At 33.7% G+C, this 22,533-nt stretch overlaps 1 protein-coding gene across 1 annotated transcript; it reads right to left on the bottom strand.

Moving 5' to 3' along the window:
• Positions 1–1,702: 1,702 nt before the first annotated feature.
• On the bottom strand, positions 1,703–18,380 carry LOC117335493 (forkhead box protein N4-like). Its single transcript, XM_033895534.1, has 7 exons — positions 18,249–18,380; positions 16,406–17,218; positions 15,509–15,551; positions 14,438–14,630; positions 7,633–7,862; positions 7,320–7,449; positions 1,703–5,389 (listed from the first exon to the last, which is right to left on the bottom strand). Exons 2-7 carry the CDS (start codon positions 17,194–17,196, stop codon positions 5,262–5,264), a joined length of 1,515 nt encoding a protein of 504 aa, XP_033751425.1. The 5' UTR covers positions 17,197–17,218; positions 18,249–18,380; the 3' UTR covers positions 1,703–5,261.
• Between the last annotated feature and the right edge of the window lie 4,153 nt (positions 18,381–22,533).

Here is a 22,533-nt window from a genome sequence, read left to right as displayed (position 1 = left end):
GCCACATAAAAGTCTCCTAGTTTCAGTTAAAACCATACAACTACATTTTTGGTGTCTGGTCTCAATAATTTTCTGTTCAAGTAAAAACATTTTTTAAGGTCTATGGATTCTTAGAAAAGCCTCATCCCCATTTTTAGTCGTGCGTTGGTTCTATCTGGAATGAAAAAAAAAATCACTTGGAACACGAGGTCTTGAACACATTCATGCATATGACTGTTCAGAAGTACAAGAAACTTCATTCCGCCAATATGGTTAATGCCTCATTTCGTTTGTCTGGTTTCATTTCACCTAGATTTCCTTTAAGTCCAAATGCTGGTATTCTTAGCTTACATGTAACTCATTTGCATTTTACCTGTCAATCTAAATTTCTTCAAATGGCTCCATTTTTTTTAAAAAATAATTTGACTGCAGCACTGGTAAAATTAAATGTCACAAATAAAAAAAAACAAGTAAAACGTGTATCAAAATATTTTTTATTTTTGTTTTTTATTTTGGTCAAGGCAAAATTCTCTTTGCCTGATATAAATTCTATTAATCAGATTTACAAATCAGCAATTTCAACAAATTAAAAAAAACATAAACTGAACACATTGAAGTAGTGGACAAAATGAGCTTGTGGTCGCTCATAGGCGCTTTCCACTAGGCAGTGTAAGAGTAAAATAGTAACAATATTGATTAACAAACGAAACAAATATGAAGTGAAGTGAAATCTATGTGTTAAGATGCAAAGCATAGGCATTTTTCAATTGGGACTACTCTATATGAATATAAAAATTCAATTAATTTTGTTGATGCCATTGTTCATGAAAATGGTGGTTATGTTTTTGATGGACATTGTACGTATAAGTATTATGTACACTTGTGACAGCTTTAATGATTTCTTCTGTCCATGGATTCGTACACAATATCACATGTACATCATTTCTGTTTCATTTTGAAAGTCGAGGTTTTGCTCTAATCCTGAATTACTTTAATAATTTGTCCCAGTATGAGAAACATTATTAGAAATATAAATTTAATCTATTTCCCCAGTAAAGTTTAGAAATCTTGAAACCTGTCATCTGTGTAGGGATTTGTCTAGTACATAAGATAATTTTACATGTTGTGACGGATTAATGAAATTGTTTCCAGTAAAAAAAGACAACTTAATTTACTGGAATCTGTAATTTGCTGATTTGTAATAAAAAATATTTCTACAAGCACAATAATATACATACATAGCACAACCCGTCAACCCTCACAACACAACAGTGGACTGGTTTTCACAATGACATGGATTATCCCCCCTATGTACCAGTGTATCATAATGACATCTTTACCAGTCATTGTCAGTAAGACCTTCCACTCTATACAAATTCAATCTAATTAACAATAATTATGTGCATTTTTTGAATTTTAAAAATCTTTTTAATTGTTTAGTCAAAAGATTCTATTATACATCTCAAATTTTGTTGAAAACGATTGTTGAGTTTTCAATAAATGTACCAGGTAAGTACAAAAAAACTGCTGTTGTATATTGTATTCCAACAACTTCTATCTGAAAGCATTTGTTTGATCTTGAACACCTATGTGGATTTCATATTTGACCTGGCTTATAATTTTAAAGGATTTGTGATTAACACCCCCCCCCCCCCCCCCCCCCCCCCCCCCCCAACTTTAACACTGTAGTGAGATTTGGGTTGGCAAAGCAAACAAAAAAATCTGTTTATCTGATACTCATTATAATAAAACCACTTGGTGGTATACACATTCTTCTTTACAATTTAGTTTCCATTCACACACAATAAAAATTGTAGAAATCTCCACTCACTTATAGAACTATATACATTTATTCCATTCATAACTATACACTTTTTTCTTTTATATACAAAGTAAAAATTCTCAATTTTCTGCACACTTTAATGTTATACTCATAATTATGCAAAAATTGAGCATATCAATTTGGCACTCAACATCATATGTTATAAGGGATTAAACCAATTCTTTATTCAATGCCTATATATTTTTTTTAAATTTCTTGACATATCCACAAAAACATTTTCAGTGAAATCTGATTTTTAAGATTTTATTAACTATTTGGTACCAAAAAGTATATTCCATATACAGGTATGTATAAACAAACTTTCCAATAATTTCTGAAGGTGAAATAATTTTTAATCAATAACCAATTTTATCACAGGTAAAACACTGAGATAAGCAATCAATCATCTTATTATTCACGACAGGCACTTTTTCAATAAATAAAACATTTCCTGAGTTTTATCACCATGAAGTTGCATAGCTTACCTAGGTCTACCCTAGATCTTCTTGTGCACAACTACAAACAAATAGTCTGTTTACAGTGTTTTTAATCCCCTAACTGCCTATTTAGATATTCATTTTCAAAAATTTATTAACTCAGATTTTTACAAACTATTAGGTTTTTAAACTTGCCTTCATAGTTAAAATTCATTGCAGAGGGGATAAAAAATCCTTTACTTGAACAGATGTTTCTTATTCCTAGAAACCATACCCAAGGGAGTGAACTCTTATGAATTTTATGAATTGTGAGTATGCAAAATTGTTCTAGATGTAACTCTAAATATATAGCACAATTTTTTTTTTATTTAATAAATAAAAGTATATTGCTGCCTCAATCAACTGTACATATATACATATATATAAACGTAAAAATCAACACATCTACAAATATCTATACATATACACAAAGATATCAAAATTTAAATTGGTGACAATTTGTGGAATTAGAAATTATGAAAGGCATCACAATTTGGGATTACTAACATGTCAAATGATTTCAGTTTTATAAACATACATTTCACTTACACCTCTGTTGAATTAGTAATTTTTGAATCTAAATTAAATCATTTTTTTTCATTCTTTTTCCTTGTTCACAAAGTTTACCAGTGGATATCAAACCAATTTTCGGCACCCCTTCAATTTTAAATGCAGATTGTTTACTAAATATTCTCCAAGAAATATTTCAGTTACCTTACAGTATAATATGCAATGAAGACCCACAAATAACTTTCCTTAATAAATTTCTACACTTTTCCATATGCATCAGAATTTTTTTATCTTAATTATTAAAGATTTGATATCCAACATCACAGACCTATCGACTATGGCACCACCATCTCACAATCCTAGTCAAAGTATCAGTACAAACCCTAGGCACCATTCCACTTCTAGAAAACATTTTATATATCATAATAAAAGGCAAAGAGACTGTAGGGCATGAGAAACCAGTTTCTTCAGTATGACGATTCCACATCTGTCAAAGATGTTCGCATAAAAAACATGTTTGTAGGCGAAATATTAGATGAAATATGCCCCAGACACTGGGTTTAGGTTTAAATTTATGATGTTTAATGTCCAATTAACAGCAAGGGTCATTTAAGGAAGTGCCAGGTTTTGGAGGTAAAGGAAAGCCGGAGTAAACAGAGAAAACCCCCTCGGCTGGTTTCGAACTTGCAACCCAGAGGTGGAGGGCTAGTGATAAAGTGTCGGGACAGACACAAAAACAGCTTGAGTATAAAACAAAGTATTTGAGGGCAAATTAATATAAATATGCAAAGGGGCTTATTTTGGTAAGCATGAAGTTACAAATCTTTGAACCATTTCAAGTGAACACATTCACACACAATATTCTAAAATATGTACACCTATAAAAATTCTCTCAGTTCTGAACACAACAGGGTGTTTGCATAACTTACTAAAACCAAATTTAATATATATTATTGATATCAAGGGCAAATCATTGTTCTGGCGAAATTAAAATCATATTAAACAATTTTAATTTTGTTAAAGCTCTTCAAAACTTTTTTCAGAAGTTAAATGATGACAACTTGAAAAGAAGACCCCTTTACAAAGTCAAAAGTATCATCCACAATAACTAGGTTGGATAGAATCTTTTATGTCTTTTCTGTATCCTATATTGAAAAATGTTGATGTGTATGAAGTGTTTTATAAATATTTTTTTCTGATTAAAAGTAGTTAATACAAAAAAAAAACAAAAAAAACCCAAGTAAACAACAACAATGACAAAAACAATGCAAATCAAATGCACCAATACGAATGTAAGAAAGGAGGGAAATAGTGACGGAGAGTACACAGTAACAACATTAGGGTTGGGTAATAAAAAACATTTTCTGCTTTACCAGTAATTTTTGTACATTGCTAGATTTCATTTTCAAGGCCAGCCAACAGGCAATGCATATATCTAGTGAAGATTTAGTCATACATATTATCATGTTAAAACATGGTTTTTAATAAATTTTTCTCCCCTTTTTTAGGCTAAAACCTGAATGTTAAGAAAATTATTTTGCAGTAAATTTAGGTAAGTAATGTTAATATTGCAGATAAGTGGAAAGCAACAGAAACACTTCAAGGATCTGGAATATTTTAAAATACATCAATCAATTTCTATTTTTTTTTATCTTCACCTAGCTCTAGTAACCATGGTGCCTATGAGATCAAAATTCTAGCTATTTACATTTTCTAGTATCATAAATAAATTTTATATGTGTCAACAAGAACATAATCAATAGAAAATCAATCATTGCTTGGGAACGATAGCACAAAAGAATTCTGAATAATTATGAGATCAACGTTTTAATATTGACAAAAAGCAAGATCATTTCAATGAATAATGAAATTACTTTTTGTACATCTGTTTCAATTTTGCACAAATTTTATACATCAAAACAACTATGTAAAATTTAAAACATAACCTTTTATCATTTGGAATGAGCAATTTAAGATTTTTTTTCTTATAAAATATGCCATTTATGATTCATAAAATCTGAAGATTTCCTCCTGTGTTTAGGAGAATATCTATCAAACATTACATTAAAAATAAATACTTTTATCAGTTATCAAGAAATGAAGATACAGAATTTGTTTTCCCAAAAATATAATACTGAATCTTGTACGAGTGAACTTTTTCTATTAAAGTCAAATCTTATCTAGCTAACTCATGCAAGATACACCTGAAATAGTTACTCTGTTTAGAAGGTACAAACACATTGATAGAGCGTTTTAAATTGAAAGTGATCTCAATTTTAATTCTGGGATATAAAATCAAATAAGGACATTTTGAAACGGATTGTTCACATAACCGTAACTCAGATAAACAAAATGATGATATACAGTGGAATGTTATTTCAACATTTTCCCTTCCCCTAGGCCAATCATAGGTGACTTTGGCAGCATTGTTCCCTCCCCTTGTAACATTGGTCCATAGCAGCAGATTTCCTTGACTAGATCTGAGCTTCGAGGATCTTGGACGGTGTGTGACATGCTGGTGATACTGTTGCATTCTGGGTAAGCGTTATCATGGGACTGGATGAGCATGTGAATTGACCTTGAAAGGCTCCAGAGACTCCAGCTGAAGATCAAAAATAAAATCAGTTAGCATCTTCATAATACAGAGGAACATAGGATTAAAATATATACATATTTTATTCAACACGAATGTCATTTCACTGGTATATACAGTTGATACCTTTTCCTATAGGTTGCAATGACAAAGCTGCTAATTAACAGCTTGGAAAACAATACCACCAATGTATTACATCACTCTGAAATCAATCTAAGACTAGGCTCATGGTTTGCATGGAAAACTTCAATATTTCTTTGTTAATAACAATCAATGCTGAACTTCGGAGTATCCCAGAACTATCTGTGTGAGAGGGGTGGAAGGCACTTACATCAAACTTAAAAGTAAATCTCTAATTTTCTAGATTTCCACACCTATATTAAATATGATTTAATATCTAATATTTATATTTCTTATATTTTTTATTACTTTTCAAAAGTGATCATATTGATATGAAATAAATTCCATTAAAAACAATATTTGTTTTAATTCCTTATTAAGTTTGTTCACGAAAGAAATCCTGAAAGTAATGACCATATGTAGACGAAGAGTGATGACGTACATTTCGGTAAGTTCCGTGGTAGACTTGCACAAGTCCCTATTTGTCAAGGACAAAATATTATACAAAAATATCAATATAAGGATTGATTAAAGTTATGTTGAGGTGTATGGGGGAATAAACCTCAATAGGTCTTGAGACAAATTCATTATGAACTCTTCACAGTTCATAATGAGTTTGTCTCAAGACCTATTGAGGTGTATACCCCCATACACCTCAACATAACTTTATTCAATCCTTAAATGGGTGGAGGGGGTCTCTCCCACATGGATAATTTTGGAAGTTTTTGTCAGCCCAGACCTTGGCAAAAAGGGGATAAAACAAGTACACAAATGTACATTAGTTAGTTTTATCAACATTTCATTGTATGGTCTTGCTACCTAGATCTGTAGCCTGGGCTTACCTAAGGACACCACATGTACAGGTCGTTATGATTGTGACTGGTGTCAGTCTTACCTAAGGACACCATATATACAGGTCGTTATGATTGTGACTGGTGTCAGTCTTACCTAAGGACACCACAGGTACAGGTCGTTATGATTGTGACTGGTGTCAGTCTTACCTAAGGACACCACATGTACAGGTCGTTATGATTGTGACTGGTGTCAGTCTTACCTAAGGACACCATATATACAGGTCGTTATGATTGTTACTGGTGTCAGTCTTACCTAAGGACACCACATGTACAGGTCGTTATGATTGTGATTGGTGTCAGTCTTACCTAAGGACACCACAGGTACAGGTCGTTATGATTGTGACTGGTGTCAGTCTTACCTAAGGACACCACATGTACAGGTCGTTATGATTGTGACTGGTGTCAGTCTTACCTAAGGACACCATATATACAGGTCGTTATGATTGTTACTGGTGTCAGTCTTACCTAAGGACACCATATATACAGGTCGTTATGATTGTTACTGGTGTCAGTCTTACCTAAGGACACCACATGTACAGGTCGTTATGATTGTGATTGGTGTCAGTCTTACCTAAGGACACCACACGTACAGGTCGTTATGATTGTGACTGGTGTCAGTCTTACCTAAGGACACCACATGTACAGGTCGTTATGATTGTGACTGGTGTCAGTCTTACCTAAGGACACCACATGTACAGGTCGTTATGATTGTGACTGGTGTCAGTCTTACCTAAGGACATCACAGGTCGTTATGATTGTGACTGGTGTCAGTCTTACCTAAGGAAACCACAGGTCGTTATGATTGTGACTGGTGTCAGTCTTACCTAAGGACATCACAGGTCGTTATGATTGTGACTGGTGTCAGTCTTACCTAAGGACATCACAGGTCGTTATGATTGTGACTGGTGTCAGTCTTATCTAAGGATACCACAGGTCGTTATAATTGTGACTGGTGCTGGTCTTACCTAAGGACACCACAGACTGGATTGTTAGGGGCGATGCCTGAATGGTTAGAGGCGATGCGTTGAGCGAAAGTGTTGAAGATGTTGTCAGCGGTAAATCCATGTCTGTTGATAAGTCATCCCATATACCATTCTGAAAATGAAAATATTTTAACAATATTTACCTTTCAAGATGACAACTTCTTTTTTCACAGGAAGTTAGAACCAATCAGGTACAGAACAGCTAATGCTGGACTAAATCTTAAAATTTGGTTTTAAAAGATTCAGACATATGCAGTCACAAAAACATTTTCACCATACAGAAGGATTGACATACCTGTAATGTTAGGTCAGGGAGAGGGTTGTCCAAAGACAAACTCCCATCCAGCACTATACTATGGAGATAGTCCTCTTGTTTTATTGACGAGTCTACCGGGGTTGAAATCTTGACCACACGGGCAGTTGTCGCTGTTGGTGTCGTCGTGACAGGAAGTGACAAGACTCTTTCTCCCTCAGACCGACTCCCAACTGGGCCAGCTTTTCCTGCCTCTATCAGCTCAAGTTTTTCTACAAAGACAAAATTATAACCTCTTAAACTTTTCTGTTTTAAAAATAAGGCACATTTAATCCTGGTAAAATGCAAGCCGCAATTTACTGCTTGGCTAAAGAGATCTTTCCTTTAGCTTGATCAGTTGATCATAAGGCTAGTAAGCGAGAAGTCCTGGGTTCAATCCCAAGCAGAGGTTGTGATTTAAATCAAATTAATCCTGTGTTCTATTACAGACATCGATATCCTTGTTGTCCATTTAAAATGCGAGTTATAAAGTGTCCTTGGCAATATAACCATTCAAATTAATTTTTAAAAGGTTGGGATAGGGTGTATGTTTCATTTGTTGCAGAAAGTTTCAACCCATCTGACCTCTTCTAACTAACAGGAAATTTTAGCTGTCTCCTTGGTGACGTGAGGTTACTCAGTTTCATGATAATTGCTATTTATATCAGTAAAATAAGACTTTTGAGGACAAACTGTTGGAGATAACTGTGACATATAAAGCAATAATTAATCTATTATCAAGATTGTTAGCTGGTCACTAATGAATAATTAAACAGCTAGAATTCTTAAATCAACTTGTTGTATTGATTGTTAAAAAAACATATTCTATCATATTGCTTGAAACATATCTTCATATCGGATCAAAAAAAAAAAGATGAAATAGGTTGATAGACAGTCCCCCCCCCCCCAAACATATTTAACAGGTTTAATAACAAGAAAATGTACATGACACAAGGTGTGACCTTTTTACTTTGATATTTTTAACAGCATTATGAGAAAAACAGTATATCAATGGTTCATCAACCATTTTAACAATCTTGATTAAATGGCAAAATACATTTCTTCCGAAAATATAACGGTAATGACTAATAAATTGTTTCATTACCATTTTCACTTGATCAGGGTTTTTCTAGGTTTAAAATCATACATAAAAATATAATAGTGTCTACTCAGTACTACCCTTTGTTTCTCTCTAGAATTCTAATTCTGTCAATCTATATTTCTAAACAGAAGCTGCCACTAAAAAAAACAATTTGATAGCACATTCATTCATTTTAATGATATCTTAGTTTTCGTAAATAATCCTTAATACATGTAAGTGTGCCACCACTCAAAGACATTTCTATTAAATTTCATTTTAATAAAAAACAGACACCTGTTATCTGTAACTTTGTAGTGTCAATGTTTTAAATATTTAACAGGTAAGGGTCAATAAATGTGACACTTGAATACCTCTAGTTAACCAATAAGGCAATGCTAACTGGACATATCTATAGCAGGTGAGTGACAGTGCTCACCTGTCAGGTGTAATTACAGGTAAGTCCACCTGTGAGACACCTGTCACATCCGAGATCAGCCCCAGGGTATGGCTAACACAAACAGTTGGTAATTATAATCTGGTGATTTGACTCCAGGAAATGCCTAATTGGGCCCAAGAAGGCCAATAACAAACCCTATTGTATAGACATATTTTTCATACTTTATTACTTGAGAGATATATTTTATAATATTGTAAGGTGTAAATAATACAATTGAACTTGAATTGAACTTGAGCTAATTAGTGACCTGAAATCAAGCTGTTCCTGAAGCCTTATAAATTAGTTATTTTTTTTTAGAACAGACAGTTAAATAAGGTAATGTAATAATAGTTTATATAATTCATAAACTTAATCAAATGCAAAATGAATATCAGGAAGCTATTTCTATTGTATCTAAATAATGTTATTTAATTATTATGTTCTACATAGCTATTAACACAACAAAGGCCAAACATAGGCTAATCATGAAATTGAATCCAATAGGTACGATTTGGTTATAATTCTAATCATCCTATTCTTTCCAAGGTCATGCTGGGTGATATAATCTTCACTCAATATTCATAGATTTACTATAGGGGCCCAAATAGGGGGAAGCAGTTACATATTGTTTAGTGTCTTTTTATATACTGCAATTGCAATGAAGCTATGAATTAGATTTTGTTTACTTCATTTATCAAAAGTGTACATCTGGCAGATAATCAGATAAATCGGAATATAAAATGATACTGGCTACTGCTATAGGAAACTATCGTTTTTTTTATCAGGTAGCATACATTTGTGAATTTAAAATTAGTGTCTGTATATACATAATCATCTGTAAGCTAAGGGGTGTAAGAATACCCTCTACATAGTTATACAAGAGATCCCAGAGGGATCTTGGCGCCCACCATTGAATGTTCTTTATAGGTTCCATGTCAGATTGATCTTTTCTCTACTTTTCTCTTCTTCTAAGTCTTACTAATCTGTGTAAACTCAGAAGAAACCTCTAGTACTTTTCAAACAAGGGAAACCTATATATAAAATTTAAGATTTAGGCACCAAGGGGAACCTATATATATGGAATTTGAGAAAGATTCCTTCAGTGCTTTCTGAGAAATAGTGATAACAAACTTCAATTGTCAAAATCCAAGATGGCTGCTTGTCGGCCATGTTGTTTTCCGATTGGTCTCAAAATGCAATATGCATAACTAGGCACCTGGGGGAACCTACATATGAAATTTCAGGAAGATCCCTTCATTAGTTTCTTAGTAATAGTGATAACCAGTTTCAATTTTCGAAATCCAAGATGGCTGCCTGTCGGCCATGTTGTTTTCTGATTGGTTTCAAAATGCAATATGCATAACTAGGCACCAAGGGGAACCTACATATGAAATTTGAGAAAGATCCCTTCAGTACTTTCTTAGAAATAGCGATAACAAACTTCAATGGTCAAAATCCAAGATGGCTGCCCGTCGGCCATGTTGTTTTCCGATCGGTCCCAAAATGCAATATGCATAACTAGGCACCAAGGGAAACCTACATATAAAATTTGAGAAAGATCCCTTCAGTACTTTCTCAGAAATAGCGATAATAAACTTCAATGGTCAAAATCCAAGATGGCTGCCCGTCGGCCATGTTGTTTTCCGATCGGTCCCAAAATGCAATATGCATAACTAGGCACCAAGGGAAACCCACATATCAAATTTGAGAAAGATCCCTTAAGTACTTTCTTAGAAATAGCGATAACAAACTTCAATTGTCAAAATCCAAGATGGCTGCCTGTCGGCCATGTTGTTTTCCGATCGGTCCCAAAATGCAATATGCATAACTAGGCACCAAGGGAAACCAACATATGAAATTTGAGAAAGATCCCTTCAGCTCTTTCTCAGAAATAGCAATAACAAACTTCAATGGTCAAAATCCAAGATGGCTGCCTGTCGGCCATGTTGTTTTCCGATCGGTCCCAAAATGCAATATGCATAACTAGGCACCAAGGGGAACCTACATATAAAATTTGAGAAAGATCCCTTCGGTACTTTCTGAGGATTAGCGATTACAAGAATTGTTTACGGACGGACGGACGGAGGGAGGGACGGACGGACGGACCACGGACGCAGGGCGATTTGAAAAGCCCACCATCTGATGATGGTGGGCTAAAAAGCTGGGTTATAAAACTGAAGTGAATATTCTTTCTTTCAATGGCAATAAGTCAACCCAAGCCTATGAATAAGCTTTTAATTCTCTATATCAGCAAACCAGGCTTGTATCTTACTGTACTATACCACCTTATAAGCTTAGCCTTATCCTAGCTTGGCCAGTTAAACAAACACTTTAGGCTAATCAAAAGGTGTTGACATAATCCCAAGCCAGACACACTAACCCAATTAGCATGTGCTACACACCCCAAGTCTTTGTTTGTAAACAAAGGAGGCCAGGGGCTCCCACACCTAATAATGATAAACAAAAGATCTACACACCATCTCCTGTGTCCAGTGATCTACATATTAGCTCCTCCCCTTCTGTTGTAAACAAAGGAACACAACCTCTGACAGCAAACAAAGAACATTCCAGTTCCCTCCCACTTTATATAATTATGCATGTAGACAAAGACGGTTCCTTACTAATCAAATTACATAGTACTAGTCTTCATCAAGATGGCTAGTTCTGTGTACACTCTATAAATACACGTAAAGCATCTTTGTGATATCATAATTGTAGGAAATGGCTTAAAGTGAATTATTTAATATACATATTAAAACAAGTCTCTCTTGGTTTTGAACACATTTATTTTGTAGTTCAAGTAACTTTGTAAGAAATATTTCAGATTTGTAATAGTTATATATTATTAAATTTGAAATATAATTCATACAGTATATTTGTTGAATTTTGTTTACATGTGTTCTGTGTACACCTTTTTTTAAAGAATAAAATAAATAAAGTTGAAAGTTGAATCAGATATTCAAGTGGACACAGACCCTGCTGCCTCTGCTTTGTTTCCTTATGCCTCTAACCACAGATTGACAACTTTCTTTGTCTTCCATAAAACAAATAAATCTAACTTTTAGTATCTCAAGAAATGTGAACTGGTACAGTTAATTGTATAAATTATGAAAAAACCCATTGTGTTTCAGGGAAATAATTATAAAGGGTTCATTATTTCTATCAATAATTTATAAAATTTGTCTTTGTTCCCACCACCTGAGCTAACAGAACACTACTACCCTATACCTGTGGCCAGACTCTAGTATTGGTTTTTACCTGTCCATTGTTAATTCTCTCTTTGTTCTGGACAAGTTAGTTTAGTCAACATCATAGTGTGATCTAAAGAACTCTTCAAAGGGCAGATAATTCTGGAAGTGTTAGTCCCCCAGTGAGTCCTGGCCCTTTGAAGTCTTTATCTGGCCCCTAATGACCATTATATAATAGGTACCTACTGGACATGTGTAGATTACACTGATAGGCCAGGTGGCCATTACATAGTGCCTTAGGGTGTAAACATTCCTACCATTGTCCAGCAGTATCAACTTATACCTATTCAAGTATTTTTGGTATTTCATCTCATTCATATATCATGATATAAAATAATATCATCATTTTTTTTAATACATGGTAGTTAATTTGTGTGATAGCATATAATACTGTGAAAGAATTTGGTGTAGATCTTATCAAATTCAGATGTAAAGCTACCCAAGTATAAGTGTATGATTCCAATGCAGGTGTAGTTATTTTGTATTCAACACTTTGACTGAGTTTTGCAGGATAATTATTCAAAATTTTCTTTTCACATGTTTATATGATAATTGATGTCTTATTGTAATTTAATTGAGTTTATTCTGAATTTACAATTGTTATTCGAGAGGAAATAAAGAAAGTATGTGTAAATGTGAATTAGTTAAGTCATCTGTAAATGTGAATTAGTTAAGTCATCTATATAAACAGACATTGCTGTACATGTAGTTTTTCTCAAAATATTGATTATGAGCATGTACAAATAGTTTTTATTTGTGGTAGGTCAGTGAAAATGGTTAAAAGGTCATGTCATAATTTCAAAGCAATAATAATGTACATGTATATAAAATTACCATTTCATTTCCAAACACACATATACCCAACTCGTTAAAAACATTATGCATACAATTAATGACATTACCAAATAGCAATTGACATATGTCATATCAATAAATGAAATATGTGAAATGCTTAATTTATATATTGGGGGATTTAAATATTTCCTTTATGCTAATTTGCCCCTTTCTTAGTATAGCTGCATTGTTATAAGATTTTCCTGTTTTAACAGAGCCATATTTTGAAAACCTTGTTTTGAAAATGGCAATATTTCACTTACTTCCTTAAAAAAAATATACGACCATGTAATTTATTTAACAAGCACAATATAATTATTTATCTACAAGGAATTTCATGCCATTTCAGTAGACAACACGATAGCTGTGTATACACATTATAACACCTCTAAACTAGGCATTATTTTTATATATTCAGGAGCATGCTTTATGCTAATCCTCATTCTCCATTCTGTACAGGTGCATATACATCCATCGTACACAAATTAAATGGAATCAACAGTTTGTATAAGCTATGTACATGTACATTTCAATGTCAACCAAAGGACATGTAATCATATAAAAATTACGGTCATTGAAGTTTATTAATGTTCTGGACCAGAACTAGTACTATAGTATGAATATTTTTTAACCATGCTTTATTGTTGATACAAAAATATGCATAATCTTATATTAAGATAGTATTGGTTGAACCTAAATAATAAATGTGCATGTGTAGAATATAATTGTATATTTGAAAAACATTTTAAGTTATAACTTGATCTTTCATATAAAATATCATTTTGATAATTCAATTCTTTCAAATCTGTATTGAATTTGATCAGAAAACAATCCTTTATCAGGAAATTACCTCACATTCAATATTTAGATCTGACATGTAACACTGTTCTAAATATAGAACATTACATCAGCTTTTCTGGGAAATTTCCTGTCAGTCAATATTTTCTTCATCTTCAAACAATTATTTCAAGTTTTTATGTTTAGAGGCAATACATGTTTACTTCAACATCAACACCTCAGGAAATATTTTAAAAACTTATTAAAGATTTTGATTTTTGTTGAGCGTTGTTAACTATAGAGCATAATAAAAAGTCTCCTCACAAATCATCTCATGTACAAACTCAGAAGGGTGCAACATTTCTAAATCAGTTTCAAAGTTGATTTTGAAAACTTTTAAATTCACAAAAGTTGATCATAAGAATAACTTACCTGGCATGGCCATACTGTTTCTGATGGCATCCAAATCCTTCTTCCTGTGTTTAGCAATTTCATCTTCCATTTTTTCAACTTTATCAGGATTTAGGGCCCATAAACAGCCCTTTTTACTGCTGTTTCCAGTCACTTTAGGAGTTTCTACTTTGGCAAAGCACTTATTTAGGGACAAATTGTGTCTTACTGAATTCTGAAAAAAAAAGAGAAAGAAATCAAAATCATTCAATTGACCTTTTCAAATGAGCCAAAAGCTTGCTAGCACATGAAGCAATCTCTAAATTTTATAATATAACCTTCAGTTTGTTTAAGTGAGAAGATCACAATCTACTAGTTAACATTTCTTAATTGGAGATATTTATTCATTAATTAACATACAGAAATTTGCATTTAAATGTTAGGAAGTACATAATGGGATTCATTATATATTTTGACATTCTTCAAATTCTTGTTATGATATATGAAACAAAAATTTTCTCGTTTTTTTTTATTTCGTATTTCCTTCAAAGATGACAAGACCGTCTGAAATTTCCATGTTCTATTTTTATCCTTTTGCTGGGCAACAATTCATAACATCATGATTTAGTGCAAAACCAAGGTATATGCAGGTCGATATATCCTCTTACTCATTATACTATGGTCGTCTCTATCTAAGATTAAATAACATCAACCTTTAAATTCATTCTATTGAAGCAATGCAAGGTGTTCACTCCATGCTTCAGTGCACAACAATAATGAAAATATGTTGTAGGTTGGAAACAGAATATATAGAAATATACCCAATAAAAGATCACAGTGGACTTTAATGAAATAGACTATAGATCTCAGGTGAACACCTGTAATCAAATTGGTAACTGCTATATATCATGTGACAAATCCTCAGCCAATGAGATTGTCAGTGGATCTAAATGACATGCCTTTGCCACCTGTCACCCAGTGTCAAATAACCCTTACATACCTGACTGTCCACTTAACATGTAGATATCATATCTTTAACCCAGTTATAAATTAATAGATTTCAACTATTGTTCTTAAGAATTGTGAAATATTTCTTAAATAAACAGATCTTACCTTCCAACCGTCTGGTGCTGTCTTGAAGTATGGGAAATGTTCCCTGTAAATCACAGGTAATGATAGAATCAATCTTTGGTGAGGGTAATAAATTGTTCCAATGGAAGTAATTATTTTTACTAACAAAGGAAAGGGTTCATTAATATAACAAAGGAGGCAATTATGTCAAGGTAATGATGATTTGTTTTTTTCTCTCATATAATTATTTCATGGAAAAGCAATTGGACAGGTAATTGACAATCTGACAAAAACATTTTCAGCACTAGTACAATTTGTCCTATAACACATGTACAAGTTGCTGTGTAATCTGTAAATATAATACATATCAAATACTTATCCGTTGACATATTTCAAAAATATTTTAAACCTTATATTGGAATACTACTGATACCTTAATATTATTTCATGAATTAAAATATTATGGAATAACTTCTGGCAAGCATATCTGCTTAGAGAAGGCAACTTATGTGAAATCTCCAATCATAACAGCATTGGACATTGTAGAAATCTTGAACATAATGATCTCTTTTTTGTTTAATTTCACCTTCTCATGAATCGAATATCAAAGTATCTTTTATGATAAGGGATATCAGTTTGATTTAGTCATTTAAAACAATGGAAATGTGGTGATTCCAGTGGACAGGCCACCACATGTGTATAATATACAAATAATGTAAAATATTATCAAAATCAACTATAAGTGTCTTACACAGATACACAAATGATTAGGGAAAGCATTTTTTCTTCTCCCAAAAATTGTTTTCCATCTTCGTTTGTGTTTGTTATGTATTACTGTATATAAGAGATATCCTAAAGAAGCCAGAGATGAGAGACATGAGTAGCCTGGTTTTTGTCAATCATGAAATAACTATAAACTGATCCCAGAAGGAGACTTACGTCATGAAGGTGTAGATTTCACTGACAGGCAGGCTCCCATTCTTACTGTTCTTTAGGGCCATTGCTATGAGGCAACTGTATGAATAAACTGGTTTGGGAAATGCTCGATCAGAATTGTCCGATTTTAATACGGTCACAGTCTTTTTCACCGAATTTTGAGTAACAGTGACTTGTCGACCATTTAATCCCTGTTGAAGATGGTTGACCAGGACGGGTGAGTTATGGGACGGAGAACTCAACACTGATTTCACGGTCTGAAGCTGAGAATTGTTATTCACATTTGAAAATCTTGACTGACTTGAAGTCGACTTGGACTCTCGTGTTGCACAATTCAAATTGTGATCAGTTTGTAATGTAAATTGGTTGTTGTCTGCTAATAATGAATTCTGTCCACCTTCTGATTTCACAGTTGTCGAACTTGACATTTGTTTACGTGGAGAGAAATGATTTACCGGTAATCCTGTCTGTGGATTAACTAACAAGTTTGGGTTGTTATTTTCTACCTCGAAAGAAGAGTCCAATAAACTGTTTTGTAGTTTTACAACATCAACATCATTCCACTGACATTGTATATTCTGGATCCAATCATCGACAGTTTGATTGTTGGTTTCAAAATCAATATTTCCATGATTGCTGTCGTTGTTAAGAATACTGTAATCCTGGAATTTGTCTGAACCTTGTAGAATTTTATCAACTTCATTTTGAAGATCATATGATGAGGAATCCATGGACATGGGTATTGTATCAAGAAAATCCATGTCGGATGTGTTACAAAATGCCATGCTTAACATTACGGAGATTTCCTCATTGGAGCTGAAAGCAGAAAAGTCATAAAATGGTCAGAAAATATTAACGCTAATTTGGCCTAAAAAGAGCAACTACCTGAAAATAGTCAAAAGACAATTTTTTGGCTTGATTTTATGCTATATATTGATATTTTAAAGGTGTATGGCTTCTGAAAATCATTTGGGTAAATGATATAAAGTAAGTATATATATATTATTATTTGAGACAAACACACTCCAAACAACATTTGCATATTAAAAACAAATAATAAACATTATTTAAAATGTATTTCCAAACATTCTAATAGCATTAATATCAAATCGCTCCAATAAATAGTGTTTTAATGTTAAGATGCTAAATCGTTTATTTTTCAGGTAAATTGAATTCAGATGCAAATGTCAACAATGTTCAGCTTTGTTTACATTGTACATGTACAACATACACAATGTTTATTAAACAAAATACATCGTCCCAGTAAGGACATTGCACATCGACTTTAATATCTACACATGTAAAAGAGGTATCATGAATGCTTAATCGATAAATAGTGAGTAGATATCACGATGAATTAACAATTGATATATGTGATGTGTATTTATATATCTGCAAAAAAATACTATTGGATTTGTCAATTATAATTTTCAGTACAGCCGTTTCATAATTGAACGAAAATACAACAATCTTAACAGCTATCGCATTTGAAATATTTCCCTGTGCGAGCAAAACGACGATTCATTTTTAAGAAAGCACCAAAAATATAATTTGAAATCAACGAATCCATTTCATCCAAAAACTTCATAACGCGAGAACATTGTCGAACATTGTATCTTTCTAATACAAACACAAACATATACATAGTAAGTATCTATATAACATTATTACGAAACAACTCCGCCCAGCCCACTTTAAAAATCGTTGCATGGACATCGTGCACAGATAAGTCGAACACGAGATATCAATGGAGGATCGTGGAGGAGAATTCTACATAATTTTCCACTCGGTTCGTCCATCGATTGCAAATTGATACTCGACAAATCCACAAACAAATGCAACTTACCAAGATTCCAATACTGTCAATTTTCCAAATGCCAATTTTCGAAATATATTGCAACGTCAAAATTATCCAGGAAGTTACGAATACACGAGCCCTTTACCTGTAGTACTATACCGTAGTAAAATTTCAGTTGCTCAACCCAAATAACAAAGAAATGTAATACATTCAAAATAGTCGAATCTGATTGGTTGGCGGCGACCCCTGAATTTTGAATCGGTCGACGCTGATTGGCTTTTCTATGACAACGCTAAATACAATGTGCCATATATGGAAGGTCAATTAACCAGCTACTGGCAGGTGCCCGTGCAAGTGAATATGTGTCGATACATGTAAGGCTATTTCGTCATTTTCTGTGTATTGTGAAACCGTTAAATTAAACGTGTATTACCCTGAATATGTCTTTGTATGGATAGCAAAGTATTTTCGGGAATTCGTGGTACTGCTGTTTCAAAATAGTCCGGAGAAGGAAAACCACAAAATGTAAATCGAGGCCTCGACGGGATTGAGGCGGGGGTTCACTGCGGGGTAATTATATGAATTCCCACGGACTGTCGATTATAGTACGGTCTACTCGCCATTCATTACGATGGACGGCTCAATTAATTGATAAGTGATGACACCTGAGCTGCAGGCCTTTATATCAACATGTCAATTATGTTCAATTCCACAATGGAGATATGTTCTTGTTATACGAGTTCATAAAGATCACAAACCCGTTTGGTTTCTTTGTTTACAATTTTCTATAAAGTTAATTTGTAAATCAAATCATCGGCATTTGTAAAGTTTCATAAACTACGAGATTTGAACACGAAGAAGTATATCCAGGGACATATAATTATGATGTATATCACACATTGTTTTTGGTGCATTTTATGTTAAGAATATTTCCAGATCTCTGATCAAATTAATAAATGTACCAGTCGTTCACAAATTGATAATCATTATTATCATTAGTAAATATCGAATTATGAAAAATAAATATATAAAAAAAACACCTCAAGGTATGCCGGTTATGAACATCATTTAACCAGGGATTCTTTTATGTGATGATATATTAACGTTTCTTAATAAAAAAAACCATTATACATAATACATACCCTAGTTCTAAATGCTATAAATACAGTTTTTACTAAAAAAAGACCCAAGTTAATTGGGACAAAAGGCATAAAAAATTATCTCTAACTAAGAAAAGATCAAACATACTTGTATAATCTTCTGGATTGTTTCTATTACAGAAAAAACACTGAACTGAAATCTGAATTAATTTGGATACAATTTTAATGGTGATTCCTGATTTATTTTCTAATAGTACATTATGAGTCTTAACTATACAATCTGGTGTACATGTAGACTGATGGTATCAGAAGGGGTTTCCAAAATTCATTATTTCTAATTAATGCAAAAGCTTTGGAAATATACTTTAGAAATATGACTTAATATTTACATCATTAGGAAATTAAAAAAGGAATGTTTCTGGATTATCTTTTCTACAACTTGCTGAGAACTGTATAAAAAAAATCACATTTTCTTGATGTTTCTTTAATTGTTTGCTTGGTAGCTTTGAGCTAGTCTTTTTGTAGTGAGCTTGTGGGGGCTTAAAATTGAGTAAAGTGTCTTGCTCAAAAACAGAGTACAAATGTCTGAGCCAGGGTGCTGACATGAATATTTCAAAATTAATTATTGTGACTTTGACCTTGATCCTACAACCCTGAAACTTGAACTCATTTCTTCTGTTAAGGTCCATTATTGGTGTCTTAGTTTGATGTTTCCTCAAGGAATGAAGCCATGCAGTTCTAATAAGGATTTCTATAAATATAGTAATGGTGACTATTTATCTTGACCCTCCTTAAATAACCACAGCTTTTTATGGGATGTTAAACAATACTAAACCAAACCAAACCGAACCAACCTTGACCCTATACAACACAAAAACCCGCAATCTTGTCTGCAATATTGCGGTCCTTTACAAGTGTGCGAAGTTTGATCAAAATCCCTCAAAGAACTAATACAGCCACATTTTAAGAGAGCTGATAAAGGTGGGGTCAACATTTGGCCCCTACTTCAATTTTATTTTAATTTTATCACCATTTGTAGATGCTTGAAAATGAACCATAACCATATAAATGATCATTATTACTTACGATAGTCGAAGTGGACCTACTTGCATAACTCCATGAAGTTGAGTGAAGGGGGTACCCTAACAAAATGGTAAATACTTTTCATAGGCTATACATTACAACTTAAATTGACGGATATATCAAACTCATTTTCAAGAAAAGATGCAACAAGAATGTTGATGAGTTTCAGTATAGACAGGATAATTAAAATACCATTAATGTAAATCAAAAGAGCAATTAAAACGTTAGCCATAGGAGTTACAGATTGGAAATAACAATCCTAGGCAACTGTAAGGGCTGCCAACCTTAACCGACCCAGGTAAAATTTGATCTAAAAATGAAAGGAACATAACATTTATAGCATATAGTTGGGCATTTGATCCAATATTTCAATATGTATCACTTAACAATCCCATTTGATATGATGTATTTCCACGCAAAAACTAGCAATTGCTCAGAACAACGACATATGGTGAACAAAATAAATACCGGTAGCCATTTTCTGCATATGGTATGTCAAGAGACCACATTTTTTATATCCAGTACCACACCCTCATCCCTATCCAATGTAGGCGCACTAATGTAAGAAGCTGGAGGTATTACCAGGTATGTACGTATGTCATAAAATAGTAGACACCTCGACCAAACAAAGGGCTGTAACTCTGTATTTTGTGGGGAACAAGAACCACTTTAAGTATATGCAACACTGCTGTTCTAAGGGGTACTTTCATACAAAATTTAGCAGCTGGATTGTCCTCTTTCTTAAGCATCATTATTAGTTGTGTTGGAAAGCTGTCCACCATCTTCCAGAGAAACTATATCCACTACAGCCGCCCAGTGATTTAACTGCTGGTTGTTTATATCAGCTATCGGTAACGAAGCTGCATGGTTGCTACACAGAATACCACAGCATCGAGATGTAATGATGCACTGGTGCTCTTTGACAGAACTGCATGAGAAACAACAGCGATACAGATTTTCTAGACCTCTTTGATCAACTGCAGATCCAAGACAGATTCCACAAAGAAGCAAAGATACAGATCGTCTGCCAAGATACATAATCTCAAGTCTTGAGGATCCAGTTCAAGAACAACTCTGAAATAAGTCCTGTCCACACTTGGTAAGACCAACACTACCGATCCTTAGAGAGAAAGCCCTGTCCACACTTGGTAATGTGAGGACTCGACCAATTCTACCTGTTTTCTGCAGCTTCCCTCTATATACTGTCCATCCTGACCAGAAATAACTACCAGGTACACTGCAGCTTCCCTCTATACACTGTCCATCCTGACCAGAAGTAACTACCAGGTACACTGCAGCTTCCCTCTATACACTGTCCATCCTGACCAGAAATAACTACCAGGTACACTGCAGCTTCCCTCTATAAACTGTCCATCCTGACCAGAAGTAACTACCAGGTACACTGCAGCTTCCCTCTATACACTGTCCATCCTGACCAGAAGTAACTACCAGGTACACTGCAGCTTCCCTCTATATACTGTCTATCCTGACCAGAAGTAACTACCAGGTACACAGTATATCAACATATGTATAGGAAGTTCAGGTAAGAATCGGAGGCTGATCAGATATAAATAGTGTCTCTTGTTAGAAAGTGTGATAATTTCAACAACGGGGACACATTACAATGCCTGGAAGGATCTCGGTCCAGTCACAGGAAATGGGCTGGGTATAGGAACAGACGGCATACACAGTTTCACCTCCACTGAATCTCACCTAATCGTTCCATATCATATGTGGTAACAGGTCATTTTGAAAAAAAGTGGCTAAGTTGTCAGTTGAAAAGGTTATTAACGATGCATACATAAGGAGAGTATAGGATCTCCTGAAATGAACGGTACAAGTGGTACTAGGTTTGTAATGCAGCCAAAGTTTGTGCAGAAATTGACCAATTTATTGTGGCGGTATGAAGTTGATGTCATACCTTTTGTATATTTAATCCTGTCCTATCTACTCAACAAGATCCTTCCATAAACACCATAATATGTGCCTGTGTTTCAACTAAGTGTAGTGAAAATCTACACATATTTCTATATGGACTAATACATAGTTAAACATGGTACACTTGTATCTCTCTTATTAACAAGCTATATGGTGGACTTCTCAGATTTCAAATCAATCCAAATTCAGGGCCATGGTGTTTCTCCTCTCCT

This window comes from Pecten maximus, chromosome 10 (assembly GCF_902652985.1).
Source record: "Pecten maximus chromosome 10, xPecMax1.1, whole genome shotgun sequence".
NCBI lineage: Eukaryota > Metazoa > Mollusca > Bivalvia > Pectinida > Pectinidae > Pecten > Pecten maximus.
This window is presented reverse-complemented; position numbering and strand designations above follow the sequence as displayed.